Source organism: Ascidiella aspersa, chromosome 7, assembly GCF_963924565.1.
Source record: "Ascidiella aspersa chromosome 7, kaAscAspe10.2, whole genome shotgun sequence".
NCBI classification, from domain to species: Eukaryota; Metazoa; Chordata; class Ascidiacea; order Phlebobranchia; family Ascidiidae; genus Ascidiella; species Ascidiella aspersa.
Genome location: NC_139453.1, coordinates 26,464,182 through 26,482,548, shown reverse-complemented (window position 1 = coordinate 26,482,548; position 18,367 = coordinate 26,464,182). Strand labels below are relative to the sequence as shown.

At 34.8% G+C, this 18,367-nt stretch overlaps 1 protein-coding gene across 1 annotated transcript; it reads left to right on the top strand.

Moving 5' to 3' along the window:
- Nucleotides 1–1,462: 1,462 nt before the first annotated feature.
- On the top strand, nt 1,463–17,145 carry LOC146138717 (dual specificity protein kinase TTK-like). Its single transcript, XM_083394661.1, has 20 exons — nt 1,463–1,690; nt 3,855–3,975; nt 4,069–4,164; nt 4,464–4,570; nt 4,937–5,089; nt 6,162–6,228; nt 6,505–6,558; nt 6,633–6,686; nt 7,481–7,543; nt 7,820–7,923; nt 8,771–8,822; nt 8,984–9,036; nt 9,545–9,982; nt 10,284–10,441; nt 10,826–10,932; nt 11,952–12,106; nt 13,472–13,596; nt 13,979–14,059; nt 16,075–16,202; nt 16,982–17,145. Exons 1-20 carry the CDS (start codon nt 1,657–1,659, stop codon nt 17,091–17,093), a joined length of 2,262 nt encoding a protein of 753 aa, XP_083250787.1. The 5' UTR covers nt 1,463–1,656; the 3' UTR covers nt 17,094–17,145.
- Nucleotides 17,146–18,367: the final 1,222 nt, after the last annotated feature.

The window sequence follows — 18,367 nt, the reverse complement described above, 5'->3', positions numbered from 1 at the left end:
TAAAAGTTTTAAAGACAATAGAATTTTCTGGATTTCGTGGAGTGGGTGGTCTGCGAGCTACCTTTGTACTGGCTGCTAACTTCACTGGCATGTTTAATGTTGGAATTGATCCAAATTTTAACGTATCTCGTTTCTGTCCTGTAGATAAATAATAATTTATGTTTTTTAAGTAAACTAACATAATGACTATTTCTAAAATACACAAACTTTTCCAATCCAGGAATACAATACAGGTGTAGAATAGTTAAGAAATTGTTTAAACTAACCATGAATAAACTGGTCTGCTTTAAAATGACGACCACATATCTTTACTACATCTCGTTTATATAAATCTCCAATTGCTTTGTCAGCCCTGAGGCCAAGAATAATTTTTTCCAAATCATTTGCCCACTTGAGTTTTTCGCCTGAACAGAATCTTTTTGCTGGCACATGGTAAAGTTGGTCGGGATATTTACCATCACAATCAGGAATACAGCAATGTTTACTCATTTTCAACTAGTCTATGAAAATAGGAACAAAAGTTACTTTGACCAAGGTAGTGAAATCTTGCTCAAGGTTTACAAATACTGGACCAGTAAATAAAAGTCATTGTTAAAGGTAAGTAGGTCTACATGTACACATGTAAGAAGAAGTTTGTTCTTCGCCGACGACCAGTCTGTACTGCAAAGCACTTTACGCAAAAATCACCGAGATCTCCTGTGCACACAACTTGCCTAAACAAATTTTTGGCATGCGTTTGCCACACCATACAGACTGGGCCAACGAAATCTCGTTACTGTTGTATTACTTTGCCCACAATCCAAATAAAAAGTAACTATATTGTAATTTTTTCGTTCGTGTCGAAACAATGTAAATATTTTGGTCTTTAACTAACATTATAAACTGCAATCCTAATAAACATATTACAAAATCTAATGAATCTCGCAGACTACAACCAACGTTAATTGTTGCTTTTGGTAAATTCAGTCAAGCGTGAAACGGCAGACTCAAATATACAACAAATAATACAGCTACAATGGGCGGGGGAATTCCCGTGTCCATGCCTGTGATATAAGCCTTGGTTTTTCATTAAGATCGTTTGTTTTTCTGTTGTTTTATTAAAAAAAATATATAAAAAACATATTTAAAGTGAATAGAAAAACATATTTAAAGTGTTTTATTTCATAAATATAAAGCATGATTCCATCAATATAAAAACATTTGAATTATTTTGTTTAATATTGTTCACATTTATGATTTATGTATGTTACCTGCAATGATCCCGATGAAAATTCGTGAAGGTAAGTGATTACCTGGAACTGATTGATTGATCCGCAACGTTGCAGTATTAACTCAGAACCCTAATCTGCGTAATTTGTTTTACGGCTTACACAAATTTGAAAAGCTATGTCGCTGTGGATAGTTTGCAAATCGATATCGCGGCCCTTTTGAATTTTAATGTTTACAATGTAAATTACAAAGATTTGATAATTGTAAAAAAGCATATTGCTAATTACGTTTAAATCTTCAGTAGCAAAAATAATAATAAATTGGCTGTTATTTTAAGTGTTTGGGTAGACTTTCAGAACTTTTGGTAATGTAAGTTGATTTTAAGGGAAGAACTTTAAATTTGGAATTACAAACTATTTTTCTTCAGAAACATATTATTCTTATAATATGTCGGGAGATGCAAAAGAAAATTCGGCATCTGGTAAGTTTTGCGTATTTTTGCTTAGATACTGTAGTGTTTGTTAAAATTATGGTGCTGGTCCAGAATCCTACCACATTGTTTAAATAATTATTAAGCAATGCTCAATATGTGGGTTAGGATGTCGGTTAGTGTTTGGGTGAGGGTGGGTCAAGTATTATTATTTAATACTATTATTTGACTCACCCACACCCAAACGCTAACCGGCACCCTAACGCAAATAATGTTCGTTGTGGTAGGATTCTAGACGAGCGCCAAAATTATTCATGTGGCAAGCAGTCCAGATGTGCACACTGCACCAGCACACGACTTGCTTTAAAATTTAAACTTTAGTCGGCACTGGTCTAGAATCCTACCACTTTTTACAGTAAGAAAAATGTGTCGTCAAAAATGAAATTGTATGGAAAAAATAAACATAATAGAATATTTGGCGCTCTTTAACTATTGTACGTAAAAATTAATAAAAAAATTTTTTTCTTCAAATGCCGCATACCACAATGCATATTGTTTGGGTTAGGGTGCGGGTTAGCGTTTGGTTGAGGGTGGGTCAAGTTATTATTAATAATAAACATAATATTACTTGACCCACCTTCACCCAAACGCTAACCCGCACCCTAACCCAAACAATATGCGTTGTGGTAAGCGGTATTATTATTTTTTTTTTTTGCATAACTTTTCATGTACAATAGTGAAAGAGCATCGAATATTTATTACTTGACAAACCCCAAACCCAACTGCTAACTCACAGCACCCACTGCTGGAAGGTATGGCAGATCTCGACGAGATCTCGCGTGTGCACGGACGAAAAAATCCGGGATACGTTTACAGCGCAATGTATGCAATACCGGGTGCAACAAAGGTCAAAAAAGTGCACCTCTGGTGCACATTCTGATTTTCCGATGCACTCTGTATTGCATACATTGCGCTGTAAACATATTCTGCACAAGTGTTTTACATATTTCCGGTGCAGTTGACATTTTTTGGGGTGCACGTTTGAAAGGTTGAAAAAAATCTCTCGGGTGCACTTGCCATACTTTCCACAGTGGACAGCACCCTACTGCAAATAATCATAGCTCTATAATTATAAAGCTAAAGTGCGGTAAGATTCTAATTAGGGTTCCTGTTTTTTCGGGGTTTTTTCACTCCCTGGAAACGGGACTGAAAAATGAAAAATTACAGACGAAAAAATTATACCTAAAATTATGTAATTATGATGTCCAAAAATTAGCTCAAAATATTTAATTAAGCTCATTTATGTTCTGTAGTCTTGCTTCTGCAATCTTACAAGACCTTAAGTCAGCACCCTTATTTGTTTTTTTTTGCATTTTTTTGGTAGAATAAATTTGATGAAGTTTTTCCCCTGGTAAGTGCAAATAAAGCAACTAAGCCAACGACCTAACCAGGGTTGGTAATATTTTTTTCTTTATATCAGTCAAAAACTTGCCCAAATAACTGGGATTAAAAAAAATTTCCCGGGATTCGGAATTGTTAATTCGCGGAAAATCCAGGGAATTTCCCGTCGAAACATTTCCAGAGAGGAACCCAAATTCTGGACCAGCGCTCCAAAATCTCATGGTGTACACATGTCACAGGATTTTCAGATTGAAAAGCATTTAATTGTGGCTTTAAACAAACTTTTCGAAAACTCATTGTAAAAACATTTCAGCCACAAAAAACTTGGATGAAGCAAATTGTAAAATATAAATTTGTTGATCAAATAAAAATGGGGGTGGGTTGTATTTGTTTTTTCACATATACATCATTTTTTAACTGTTACCAAAAGTGCCAAAATATCCATCCTTGCTCTGAAGTCACATGATGCTTGTCTTCCAGTTGTTAGCCAGTCCAGCCCTGACTCTACAGCCTGTATTCCGCCAATTTATGTAACTTGAATAACATGAATATTCAGCAATCCATTTATAGGTGTGTTGTATAATTCATTCACTCACAATACATGGTTGACAAATATGCCACCATATGCTATTCCACCTTTACAATTTCCAGTTGGCGGCACTATCAGTTTTAAAATTTGGTACTACGCATATCAGACTCAGGACTGGGGTAGTTTTAGGTGGTTTTACTTCCCGAAATCAGACTCCACAGCCCTGCTTAAAACTTGATTTTTTGTAAGTAATAAACATGTCTGTTTTTGGTATATCGTTTTCAGATCTATCTCTTCACACTTCGCAACTAAAGGACCTTGGCAGTGACCCAGCCAAGTGGTTCCAAGTTTTATGTGACTGTTTAAAAGTTGCCAATAATTTGCAAAGGAAGAGGCTTTTAAAATAGTGAGTTGTTCTAATTTTGCTATATATTTAAACCTTTTTTGTGCCCTGATTGTTGAGTGTTGAGTTGCTAAATTACATAAATATTTTTTTTAGTTTTTTCAACCAAGCCAGAATTTACCTTGATCAAGACTTGTACCGAAGAAATGAAGACTATGCAAAAATATTGGCAGAAGAGGCTCTTTTCATTGGGTGAATATTCATCTATTTTTGTAGGGTATATAGTGTTATATAAGGGAGCATCTTTACGGAATTCAAAACCATAGGCGGCAGGTTTCTGCTTGTCGATCACTGTTCCGCTGACGTTTATATTAACAATAAAACTCAAAGTTTGAAAACATGAGTAAAACCAGGATCAGATATTTTTTAAGTAATGGGAAAAAAAATGTTGTTTAAAAAATGTCTGATTCTGGTATTACTCTGATTTTTAAACTTAGAGTTTTATTGTTTGTCTAATACAAGTTAGTTACCATTTTTTATTTTATAAAAAGGGCAAGTAACACTGATGATGCCAGAGATGCCTTTCGAGTTGCGTCTGCCTTGTGCAAAAGGGTTCCCATTATTCACATGGAGTTTGCCCAGTTCGAAATGAACAACGGTAACTCAAACTGACTTTTGCATTAAAAATTGTTGTTAATTTTAACATGTTAACTGGGTTAAACTATATACTTATAGCAATTATGGTCATTAGTTTGGTTGCTTTGTGTGAAGATATATATACTATGGAGTATGCCAACTTTTATGCATTATTTCTTGAATATATTGTGCTCATAAAAGCTACATATTGTACAGATATTTATAAGCGTACTTTTTTACTGTTTGTTTAATTTTTATTAATTTTTTTTATAATATTGGTATCTGCTCCTTTGCATTTATGAAAAATATTTTGTAAGTTTAAAGTGTTGTTACTGCCTCTATACTATATACATTCAATTTGTCCAGTTGACTCATTCAATACTTTCAGGGCGGGCAGAAAAAGCACGCAAAGTACTTGAAACAAGCCGACTTATCTTGCCTGATGATGCTTCCATCACAGAAGCTCTAAGAAAGCTCAATGCAGGAAGAACTGATCTTTTTGAAAAGGCATATCCAACAGCAGCCCAGTTGAAACCTCTAGGTATTTTGTGTAGTTAATATCGTCAATGAATTATTTTTGTTCTAATTACAAAAGTTTTTTTGTCCCAATAGGATTCTGTTTAGAAAAAAAAAACGCTGTGTTGGTTTGCTGCCTTAGAGTTTCGAAATTTGGTTATGCGCATGCGCACATGTCGCGCTCTGTTCGTTTTACCTTGTCATACTCGAGTCCTGAGTCTGACTCGTAGCACTAATTTTATAAGTTAAATTCTGTAAAGATACCTTAACCCTGCTAAAAAAACAAACTGTCACAAACACAATACTGTGCCTGCTATTTTGGGAATATACTTCAACGCTTTTCAGATGATACCTAGAAGTGTTAACTATCTAAGCTACGTTTCTCAGTCGCACCAAAACACACGTGCGTACTTAAATTTAGAATGCCCTGCTTTACTGCAGTAAACATCCTGCCAATTTTAGGGCCCACAAAAAAATAATGGTAAATATAACAGTTAAGACACTAATTCGTGACACGATCACAAACACTGCAGATCGAACTGGAAATGTGTGCAACAGTTTAGTTAGTGCTAGTGTTAGTGATGTAATAAGTAATGTTTATGATATGGTAGCGATGTAATGGTTGCACTTTCTCAAGATGATGTGTGCGTGTTAAATTATTTTGCGTGCAAAATTATAAAAATCAACTCGCGTGCCACTTTTGGCATGCGTGCCAGGGGTTGCCGACACCTGGTATATGTACTACTTTAAATCTCATCTAATGTTTAATTGAATACTGTTTCACTGTTTCAGCAAATATTGGAAACATAAGACAAGAAAGCAAAATACCCAAACTGGATTCAATTGATGGTATGTTCATTGCAATTCTCTATCTATCCTAACTTAATTGGTCAATATTTATGTTCATTATAGTTTCTATTACCAGGTATGTAAACTTAAAAAAAAAATTGTTTTGTTTAAAAATAACATGTACAACACTTCGAACAATTTATATAAAGTGTTAGTTTGCCTGTAATGTTTTTTTACTAAAATTTAATTAGTTTAAAACTGTTGGCAATTTGTTGCTTTTTGTTGGAAAAAACAAATCTTTGTTGCAGAAAAACTTTTTGTCCGGCCTAAAGATCAACACTCCCTGACCGACAATGTGTTAAAGTCGCCGTTCAGGTAGAACTTTGTGTTTTGTTTTACTTTTTACATACAAATAGGATTGTGAAACAAAGTTCAGCCAAGTTTTCCGAAATTTAGATTCACTTTTTTTAAAATGTTTTGAATCCAAATGGTGAAAACAAATGATTCCAATAAAAAGCAAATGATAAAAATCAAGCTACCTTTTGAAATATATTATCTGATGGGAATATTTCCCTTGGATTGAATTAGATCAGGGCAAGATATTTTTTTATAATTATGTCAACACTTATTTATCTACTTTTTGTTTAACAGACCAGATCTATATAAGCGAGAATTGGAAGCTCTTGATTTTCCACAAAGTCCGAGGTTGGTCCACAGTTCTGTTTACAAATAGTTCATGGTGCAATAGTCTGGTTTTACCCATTTACATGTGTTTTTAGAACTCCCAAGCTCCGCACTGCAATAGACGTTTCCAAATCCCTTCAAAAACCATGGTAGGTAAAATAAACAAACAAAACTCTGGAATATTCTACTGCTTACCCTTTTTACCTACTAATATTAAAATATGGTACACAGGGTCCTTGTTATTACTGTACACATGGGTTGAAACCTACAGCCCGCCAACGCAAGTCATTCGGCCTGCGTCTAATTATACAAACTGGACATGAGTCTATTCGTCATATTTTTTGGCTATTTCAACTATGTAAAAGCAAAATGTTTTTGCGCTTTGCGCAAATCTTGTTCGTGTTTTGAGTGTGTGATATAGCTACAGCCTTTTAATTGCAAAATACCATAATTTTATCCCTGAACAGTCATTGCGTTTGGTATATTAAGATGTGTAAAGTCTATGTAGCTAAAATTGAACGGCCCGCAGACCCCTTTCTGAGTTTGGTTTTCCTGACTAGAAATGGTAGCCCAATCCTTACTGAAAGGAAGCGGTAAATTGTTTACATATTCTTGTTATACCATGGTACGAATTTCAGAGATAAATAGATGTGCCAGTGTGGCACCCTTACTGGTTCATTAACTCTGATCAGTTTGCCTACATGCCAATTTGTAATACGAATAGCTAGTTTTCCCAAATTGCAAATATTTTCACGACACACAGTTTGAAAATCACTACATTAACTGTTGTATTCAAGAGGCTTGCCAACAAATAATAGAATGTTATTTGGGCAAAAATTCTCGTCAGCCTAAAAGTTTAAAGTTGGCAACTCTTCTGGGGGTACAGTTGTAAAACGTTACTTAGTGCTTACACAGATTTGCTGTTAATATAAATTATTTTTAGTTTGATAAACAGAACCAAGAAAGAAAGTACATTTGACGACCTGAAGACTCCTTCGCCACCCAGGTAACTTAAATAGTTATTTTCTAATTTGTCTTTATTTTGTTGATTTGGTTTATGGATAACAGACAAGATACAAACTTAAATAATTATCTTTTGAAGTCAGTTTAATTATATTTTCAATATATTTTGAATCTAAGAATGCTACATAAGGACCTTAATGCCATTGTTTCTAAATCTTAAAATTGTTTAGAACCTTTATGATTGCCTTCACATGTTTAAGATATATATTATAGATTTGATTGTTAAGCATTCCTACAGTTGATTAAATCTTGAATGCAGGCTTTCGTACTCTGTCACCAAATCACTTTCCAACAACTTTAACTTTGGACGAATGGCTCGTCAACCAACGTCTACCATTAAAAGTGGCGCCGCACTACCACCTAGTGAGTAGAAACTGTCTTTACAATAGGCCTACCTCTAGCATCTTATGGCGTCTTAGATCTATACTGGGGTAGTACGTTTCTTTGTATTTTCATCTGAACTGTATACTAGATATTTTGGACGAAATTACCGCCGATCCAATACCAAATGACGGCATTACTATATTTTCCAATATGAAAAAATTATGAGTAGTGAACATTTAAACGTATTTTATTTCGGGTTATAAGGTCAAAACTTTAGTGTTAGAAAGCTAAGTTGAATTTTAAAACATTTTTAACATTTTGTCGTTAATTCATCATCTACCCTTTTGGTAGAAGTTGCTGCATTGAATCGTAACTCTCAACCCATAGCTGAAAAGCTTATGTTAGTTTGGATGAACCCTGTAAACGCCCTAGTATCGTATAAATACCGATACTATCATGTGGCGCCGGTATTGGCTCCGATGCAATATTTTCTGGCATCCATAATGTATATTCCCTGAATATTTAGTATTTTATTGTAAAATTACATTGTTTCTCAACCTATATGACCAAAATAGGGCCGCGGTTTAATTTAGTTTGGGTGGCCGATTTGTTGAAATCGGTCCAGGCCAGAATTTTGAGAAACTAAGAGAGAAATACCAAGACATTTCATATTAATTGAATTCGAATTTAGTTGTACTGCTGATATTTTGTTTAAATTACATAAAAAGTTCAGGTGATACAATTGGGTCGCCAAAGCGTCGCTGTCACGTTTACTATTGGGGTCACGTGAAAAAAAAACGCAGTAATAGTATTAATCTCAGTATACCAACAGTGAATCACATTTTGTCAGTTTGTTGCCTTTTTGCCCTAAAATATTTCCTTTTAGGTGGCCTGAAAGCTGTTGAAAAGCCAAGAAGAGTCGTTTGTTCTTTGAATAAGTAAGTGTCACTCTGATTTTGCATAAACCTTTGTCACTGAATTATATATTTCACTTTTGTGTTAATGTTGTTAAAATATGTTACATTTAACCATCAATTAATTTAAAAATGGCCCCTGCTTTTAGCGATTAAAATGTATTTGTTGTTTTCCATTCATTTAGGGAAAACAATTCTGCTGATGGCTGGAACTTTAAACCAATTGATTACAACAATGGTAAGATTTATGTTTAAATATATCTTTATCCAAAAACTATGAAATAAATTTGATTTAACAAAAAACAATTTTAAATTAACTTGTAATTATAGATTCCCGATAATTGACAGTTTAACCAGATATCGATGCCCGCTCAGAAATATCAGAAATATGCCGATGAAGTAAAATTGAAGCCAAATACATTCATTGCTAAAACGTTTTATTTTTAATTAAACTATTTTCTTTAAAAAATTGATTATTTCTTAAATATGTAGTAATGGCTTTGATGGACCCCAGTTTAAGAACTCCTTTTTTAAGGTATAGCAATTGCTGCATTGGGTGACAAATCATGGTGACAATCCCTATATTAATTTAGTATCCCTTGGTATCGGACGAGTGCCGGTACTTACACTTGGCATCGTGTATCGGCTCCGATCCGATAATAATTATTTTCGGACATTCTTACTTCTAATATTGTTAATTGTTATTATCAAAAGTTATTTATTACTTTTCCAAAATTACCATTCAGAATCAGACGATGACCATAATATGCCACAAGTGTCGCAACCTCAACAAGTTCCAAGGTTAAAGGTCACACAACATCAAGAACGCGAAAGGGCAAAGGTCACCCAACGTCACGAGCAGAAAGGTGAACATCAAGGCCACGAACCCGAACTGCCAAAGGTTTTACCGACGAGTAATAAAAGTTCTTTCCGGGAACTTCAAGGTCGTGTTGATCTTGAACCGAAACCACAAGGTCACAATGAACTCAGACACAGGGCTGTTCAAGGTCATGTGCATCCTATTGCAGAGGTGCCTCAAGGTCATGCTGTGCGGCCTTTAAGACAATTAGATCCGAATGGCAGGACTTCTGAATGCCAGCGTGAACCTAGTTCAGATGAAGGAACGAATTTGAAGTCTCCTACAGAACGTAATGGTTCTCAGAATTCATCTTATTATAAAAAAGGTTACACAACATGTTCGTAATACGAATGGTATGCGCTTATTTGAAACTAGGCCTTTGTAGTTTTTTCGTTGAATAAACTATAAATATTTGAAGAAAAAGCCACGAATTGAATAGTAAATGCATGCCTTTAAAATGCGTGATTTAAAACCAAGTAAAAATCGCAAAAATAGCGCTTTTAACACTCATGTACCTTACGAAAGAAAAATTAAGAATCCTTTTTTTCTGGAAAAAGTAAAAAAATTATATGTACTTTATCTGCAACAGTTTTTTAAATTGAGTAAAACTCTATTTATTTTACCAGACTTGGACAACGAGCTTTGCAGTTGGTTGCAAGAAGCGAAGACTTTGCGAATCTGCCGCAAACTCTACATGGTTATGAAGGTTTTGGGCGAGGGAGGTTCAAGCAAAGTGTACGAAGTATTCGACGTGGCTGCAAAAACCATGAAGGCTGTAAAACATGTAAGCTTTTTTCTGTCCGTGTTTGGAAGAAACACTACTGAAACCTTGTAGCATAATAGTAGGGGGCATGATGATGAAAATGAATAAAGAGTTATTCGAAACGTTCAAAATAATAGCTATACTTCTGTATGGGCTTTGGTGTTCTTATTACGTCTTACTACTGAAACCGTTTTTTATTTAATAATTTTGCAGTTAAACTAATGTTGAGGTTTGACTAACGACGACAGTGTTAAATGTTGAGCTTAATATATTTAAATGAGGGCACTCATACCGAATTTTGATGTTTCTTTTAAATATTTGTATTGGTCATTTGTCATACTTGATATTTTTATCTTTATTCTTCTGCAATGAGACACAACAGTATGTGATGGTTTTACTGTTTAGGTCACACTAAAAGGTTGCGACTCAACAATTAGACAGGGTTTTCTAAACGAAGTGAAGTTTTTGGAGAAACTCCGACATAATCCAAACATCATTCATTTGTACAACTAGTAAGTATTTCGAGATTACGAAAACATGTATCTTAGTAGACGTTTTTGTGAATTAATTTAATTCAATTTGCACATTTTTTAGATTGCTGAAAATATTTCATGTTTTATATATTTGGCTTAAAAAATTAGTTTCAAATGCTATTGAAAAAGCTCATACGCCCATACATATTATGTAGGGAGGATTGTGTAGGCGTTCCAATAAAACAATGCGTTTTTTTGCCGTCATAATGCTTTGCAGTAGAAGGCTTAGAAATATTTTTACAGTCCAGCAGAAACATCGTGGTGACATTTCGTATAAACCTTGGACACCCCAATTACCACCATGACGTTTTTCGCAAAAGAAATGACATGTTTAAGCAGATTTGTCGTGTAAAATCTAATTGGTCTAACCAAGTGGTAATATCGATACTTGTCGGATACTATAGGGTCGTGTTGGTTGCGATCTGATATCAAAATAATTTCTAAATTTCAGTTATGGTTTACCATCCAATATGACATTTTCTACCTTGAAATGGAAACTTCTTTTGAAAAAGTAAATTAACAGTCGATATTAAATTAGCTTTTAAATGTCACAGCAAATTTTGGTCTGTCAACCCAAAATGGTTGCATTAGTACCATTGTTAAGAATTATTCAATTTAGAAGTTAGTCACAGTGACGTCATTTTATATCAGATTGAACGGCTGTTGTAAAAAAATATATATGCGGGTATACGTGTTGAAATAAAAAAATAAGTGTCGCTCATCGTTCGTTATAAAGGCGCTGGTCTAGAATCCTACCACGTTTTCGACAGGAGTCTAAAAACAAATGTTTGAGTTAGGGTGGGAGTTAGCGTTTGGGTTCGGGTGGGTCAAGTACTATTATTGTATTTTATTCTCCCATATATATTTCTTCCGAGCCATTTTATCTGGACAGCTCGTTAAGTTACTGTAAAATAAGGTGGTAGGATTCTAGACCAGCGCCATTAAGCAATCATGAGATAGGCCTTAGCTTAAATGTTGTTATGACCCGTACTTTTCAGCGAATTGAACCACGATGACCTTTATATCGTGATGGAATGCGGTTCCACCGATCTGTCCAAGCTACTGCAGAGAAGCGGCACCAAACTGCAGCCCTACGAGGTCAAGTATTTCTGGAGAAAGATGCTGGATGCGGTTCACACCATTCACAAACACGGTATAATAATAAGACCTATAGCTATAAAGCGACAATATCTAGTGTTATAAACAAGTCATTTTGAAATGCCTTACGTCTCATTCAAGTCATTCGTAAATAACGTAAGTCCAAGACAAGTCTTCGAATAAATAACAAGTCAAGTTCCAGTCCAAGTCATCGGTTGCTCAAGTTGAAGTCTAGTTAAAATTAGAGCAAGTCAACTTCAAGTCAAGTCCTTGTCTTAAAATAAAAACTTTAAACCATTAAAACTGGTAAACTCGTTCGATTATGAGCAACAACTCAAGTAAAAAAATAACATAAATGTAACAGAAAGCAAGCAAATTGTTATTAGTTCCAAAATTGAGATTAATGAATGACCCAATTTTAGAAAAAGAATTGCTGAATGAAAACGCCTAATTTTAACCAAGGTAATTTGTCCAAATAACCTAGGTCAGGTCAAGTCCATTGACTTGCTGCAACACACGAAATACTGTAGGAAGAAATTTAAATAATTGTTTTTTGATTTATATATGTTTATTAAAAAGGAACAATAGAATGCAATCAAGAATCAACGGCACCTACTGTATAGTGTATATACTTAAATAAAACAGTGCGTGAAATGAATATGTCATTCCCCTGCAAACAGTCGTATCAATTGATATTTTGGCTGCAACGTTGTCTTTTTTCTTTTATCTATATATCTGGTTGACCAGTCCTCATTTGTCTCGCAATCATAATATCCATTTATACAGTTTTTATGAGTTTCCGTGGACGTTCAAGTTAGCACTTGACTACCGCAGTTTTTTTGTTTTGTTGTTGTACGATAATCGTGCGACGCCATTGAAGAAGTGAAACGACACACAAGTGCGTCGCGACGCTCAGTTCCCGTAGTATTTAGAGTTTTAGACCGACGACATACTAAAACCAAATGCGCAATAATCCTTCAAACAGGGTAGAATGTTGTTAAGGAGAACTTAACGGTGGACTGATGAAGTTGATAAACTGGGGTGGGTGGTTGTTGTAAGTTGTAACCGTTACTGACGGTTTTGATCGTGTCCGATTTATGTCTTATTGCAAATTTTAGTTGTTAGTCCATTTTTTATTATAGTATGTATTACTGACGGTCCTAAAATTAGATTTTTTTGCGAACCTCGCAAAATCCGTTCAAGAAAAATTAAAACGCACTTTTATTTAAAAACAAAAGTTAGACATCATTATACAGTTAAACATACTTCTGCATATTTAACAGCTTAATGTACTCCAGCTTAATTTTGTTAGATGCACATTTTAAACGTTGTTTCTTCATAATAATATTGTAGTAAAACAAAAAACCTTGTCGCATGGTCTAGTTTCTGGTGTTTACTCGAATGTCAATCATGTTTTCAGGCGTCATTCACCTGGATTTGAAGCCGGCAAACTTCCTAATAGTCAAGGGAACTTTAAAGTTGATTGATTTCGGAATTGCCAACTCCATTCAAACCGGTGCCACGAGCGTCATCAAAGACACACAGGTGAAAAAATTGCCTAAATATTGCGTTTTGGCGTTTAAAAAAACGTTTTTCTGTTTTTTTACTGATTTGTTTAAGATATAGCTGGTTATTTTTGTTTTACTTTGGTAAACTAACTCTTTCTTTTAAAATTACAATAAATAAACACAGTTTTAATTTGGTGTTTTTAAAGTTTTGCTTAAATATTTTTCAATTAGTTTATGTTTTAAAGTAAATCTGGCCATTTTGTTGTTGACTTGTCATTTTAGCAATCTGTATTATGATTTCAGACCATTTTTACTTTTACAACAAACATATATTTATGAATACAAAAACATGTTGTTAGAATATATTGCCCAGTGACCAGGTTATGTCGGAAATACTAAAGCTGTCGTTTTATGTTTAGCTTGGGACGCTGAATTACATGGCGCCTGAGGCGATTCTGGATATGTCGGGCACCTACGACAATAATGCTCCTAAGTTCAAGGTGGGCATTTCAGTTATATGTCTAACACTGATTTACACATTTTGGCATGTTATATGAGCCATTTAGTTTACATTACCTTCTGACCGTTAAACTCTCCTGTTTAACACCGCCCTTGCTATGAATTTGTTTGGATTAATACTTCTTAAAATATCGCAGATTATCTTAAAAGGCAAAAATTTACTATTGGTTAAAAACTGTTTAACTTTTTTTGGAAATCTAGACTTTTATTGTTATATCCAAAGATTACGGTTTTACTTTAAATAGAACCTGTCCTAAAGGGTATTTTTTCGCATACCTTTAATTAGAAATAATCGTTGTACTCTTCTGTGACATAATTAAAGTCAGTCATTTTAAGAGTAATTTCAGAGCAATTTTTTTTGAAAATCAAACCATACCATTATAAGTCTGGTAACTCAAACGTTTTTTACAAAGATATTTTTCATCCTTTCGAATTTATTCGTTATTTTTTGCGAATGCATATATTTTATTAAACATACAGTTTGCTATAGAGTGGACTAATTAATTCCAAATTTACTAGTTTTTAACAGAATTCTACTTAATTAGATTTAAGTATTTAGAAACATTTCCTAGTGCAGGGGTCGGCAACATTTTTCTAGTCGCGGGCAAAAACCAAACTCAGAAAGGTCTCTGCGGGCCGCACAAAATGATAGCTAAGAACTGTGTTATTTTAGATAGCTAAGAACTGTGTTATAGGTATATTATATATTTTATTTTGTTTGTTAACTTTTTTAAGTCAAGGCTCACCTGGCGAGTAGAGCAAGCGCGATTTTTTTGGGGATTATACCGACATTTTTTTTTAATTTCTTGCAAGTTTTTATTACATTGCCGAAAACGAAAAAATTTAAAAAAAATGTATGTCCAACATTTTGAATAAGTTTTCCGTTTTTCCGTGATGCACTTGGCGGCCTTCCACGCCGCAGCAGTAAAGAAGCGCTGATCTAGGTGAAAACACAGCATCAAAACGTAAACAAACCGGATGTAGAATGTTGATTCGAATTTTTTTGCACTTACATAGTTGAAATGGACTCGTGTCTAATTTGTCAAAGAAGAGGCGGGCCGGATGAAATAGTTTGGCGGGCCGTAGGTTGCCGATCCCTGTCTTAGTGTATAGGTAGTTCAGTCAGTGGAAGTAGATAAAATGGTCCAACAATATGGCAAACTTTATATCTTCTACTTCTTGTTCTTGAATTCTCAGCATTTCTGTTTATACAATTTTAAACTAGTATAAGACACACAGCAAACCCATTTCACTTGAAAAATATATATTCAACACAATTCAAAGTTTTGCATGTTTTGAAATATTCGGCAAAAAATCAATGTTTAATACTATTGCGATAAATAACAAATCCACTCTCTGCAGAAAACATTGCTGGCACATGCACAAAAAAATACTTTTTGTACCATGAGGGGTAGCGGGGGCTTTTAGGTGGTTTACCGTGTAACTAGGGTTACCTTCAATATTCGGAAATTTAATGACAAAGCTGTCTAGAATCGCAACCAAGTTAGCGTTTGGATGGATCAAGTAATATAATTATATTTTTAAACTCCTATATTTATTGATTTATTAAAATTTTAATTTTGAAAATTCATTTCGGTACTGTGAAAGATGAGGTAGGATTCTAGACCAGCGCCCAAGTAGGCAAACCTCAACCACGCAAGGATGGACTCCGGACTTCCTAAACAATCTAATACAACCTCGATATATTAGCCGCGGTGTGGCCACCATTGCTTTACATGGGATGTTTATGCAAATTGAACCCTGCCGTTTTTAACTTCCAACTTTTTTTTTTTTTTTTTTTTTTTTTTTTTCTTTTTTATATGTGTCAATTGTATTAATTTTCAAACAGGAAGATTGCCCTAATAGGTGACCAAACGTTGGTGCTTCAATAAAATTTTGTCGAAAGAACAATTTACTATGTAGATAAGGCAGCAACAGCATTTCATTTTTTATTATGTGTTTCATCGTAATATACACTTGGTCCTTTCTTGTGCAGATTAGCCCGAGGTCGGACGTGTGGTCTCTGGGATGTATCCTCTACCTGATGTTGTTCAGTCGGACTCCCTTCCAACATATCAAGCACCAACTGCTCAAGCTAAATGCAATAACAAACCCCAACTCCAAGTAGGTTTAGGGCCTTTCTGTGCTGTGCTGCGATTTTCTGCTTTAAAAGAAGATTTTTCCTAAACTGTAACGCCCGAAACTATGTAGTACACCGAGAATGAAGGATCCTGTGTTTTTGTAGAAATTTCCTTTTTGACAACATTGTTAAATAATGATTAAAATTATCGAGAAATAAATATGCACTCCTGGCAAAGCTGATACATTTTTTAACTCAATTTAAGGATATGATGGTCGTGAGTTGACGCTTAAAGTTATACGAATATTTAAATCGTAAGATTTTTAAAGTTTGTCAAAAATAACGTTAAAACGTTTTTGTCCTAGAACATTACATTTGCAGATTTTAAGTTGATCAATTTGGTTAGTTTGTCACAGTAATGGCGTCACTTGGTATCGTACGACCTTACATTTTGCCTAAAATATTGGGCGTCAATATCGAAATAAACCACCAATAATTATATCTGGCATCTCTAATCATAACTTAAGGCAGTGCTTAAACGTTTTTAGTTTTTTGTTCACCTCTAGCATCTATCTCCAGATTTCATTCACCCTTGTTTCATAATAGTATAAAACTATCTCGTCTATGTATAACCGCACAAAATGAGCACCCGGAATATCCCCCTGCTCGCAAGCTATCATCCATTTCTGACGGTTCACCCTTATTCACCCCTTTTGGTTGGTTCACCCCTGCAAAAATTTTATTCACCCTGGGGTGAACCAGTCACCTGATTAAGAAACGCTGACTTAGGGTAAAAAAATCGCGAATCGTTTCTTTCACACAGAATCGAGTTCGGTGATTACCCGGACATGCAACTGGTGCACACGGTCCAGGCCTGTCTGCGTCGCGACCCAAAGACCCGTCCTACTGTGGAACAGCTCATCGAGCATTCGTGATCACGCCGACAGCCCTTATCTTTTCGCCCGCTTTTACTTCTTATTCTGCCAATAAACCTTCTAACCGTTCATTTGTTGAGTTGTAAGCCGTTCAGCTTGTAGCAGAGACAAACAGCACTCTGTGCCAGACTTGGACAACTAGATCAGGGCCTGTTTTCTAACTTTATATAAAGCAAAGCTTGTCTTCGCATAGTAGCTTCACATTGTAAAGTGACAAACACAAGCTTATTTTCGCAAAATAAACGAATATTTTATTTTGAGATATGAAACGAATCTATTTTTTTGCGATTTTTTTGGTGGGCCTGGGGCTGCAGCCCCCGCCTTAATCCGCCCCTGAACTAGTTCATTCTAGTATTCTAATTAAATTAAGTGCGACTAATTCTAATCTAATTTATGAATTGCTTGTTTGCTCTAATTGCAGTTTTCAACTCGAATTTTACTAAAAATACTAATTTGTCCAACGACACTTTTAGTACAGTAGTAGGTCGGAACGACTTGTTAGTAAGTGTGTAAAGCAGTGGTCGGCAACCTTTTTTTGTCGCGGCCCAAAGTAGTCTTTTTAGAGCTATTGAAGGCCCACTACGAAAACAGTGCCGGATTCAGGATATTTGATTTTAAGGTGAAACATTGCCATATTATAATGTAAAACATACTATAAAACGAAGAACATATGCGCGAAGTGCGAAATTTTTTTTCAATTACACACAGTTTAAGTTGGCAAAAATACAGTTCGACAGGCTCCCAGGACCACATTTGTCACGTGGGCCTTTTAAAGCCGAGCCTTATTAAAAATTCTTTGCCACGCCAACTTTTAAAATAAAGTGCAATGAGAATGTACGTCGTGCGACTATCACGCGGTTCTCAACTACATTATAACACTAAGCTATTCCAAAGTAACTCGCGGCCCACAGTTTACCGACCACTGGTGTAAAACATAGTACACAAAAATTAACCATTGTAGTTTAAATTACGGTTTTCCAGAATTCGGTAATGCAATCTAATTTGGAAAAACTAAAAAGCTGTCATTTTAATTTTAAACAGCTAAAATAAATCTAGTTGTCCAAGTCTGTGCTATGCAATAAGAGCAGTTTTTTCAGCAAGTTGATTTATTGAAAGGTTCTATATCCCTATTTTTGTTCAGATTGCCAAACATAATGGTTAAGCAAATGTAATTAGGACTATGGACTTCTTCAATTTGCAGTTGCGGGTCTTGTTCTTTCTTAAAATGCAAATAATAGTGACATTAATAACCGAGTATTTTTTTAAATTGAAAG

Excerpts from the sequence above, each read along its gene's own strand:
- LOC146138717 (XM_083394661.1), top strand. The coding sequence starts at position 1,657 with ATGTCGGGAGATGCAAAAGAAAATTCGGCATCTG. Across the intron at positions 3,976-4,068 it reads AGGAAGAGGCTTTTAAAATA|TTTTTTCAACCAAGCCAGAA; the intron begins GTGAGTTGTTCT and ends TATTTTTTTTAG. Across the intron at positions 4,571-4,936 it reads CCAGTTCGAAATGAACAACG|GGCGGGCAGAAAAAGCACGC; the intron begins GTAACTCAAACT and ends CAATACTTTCAG.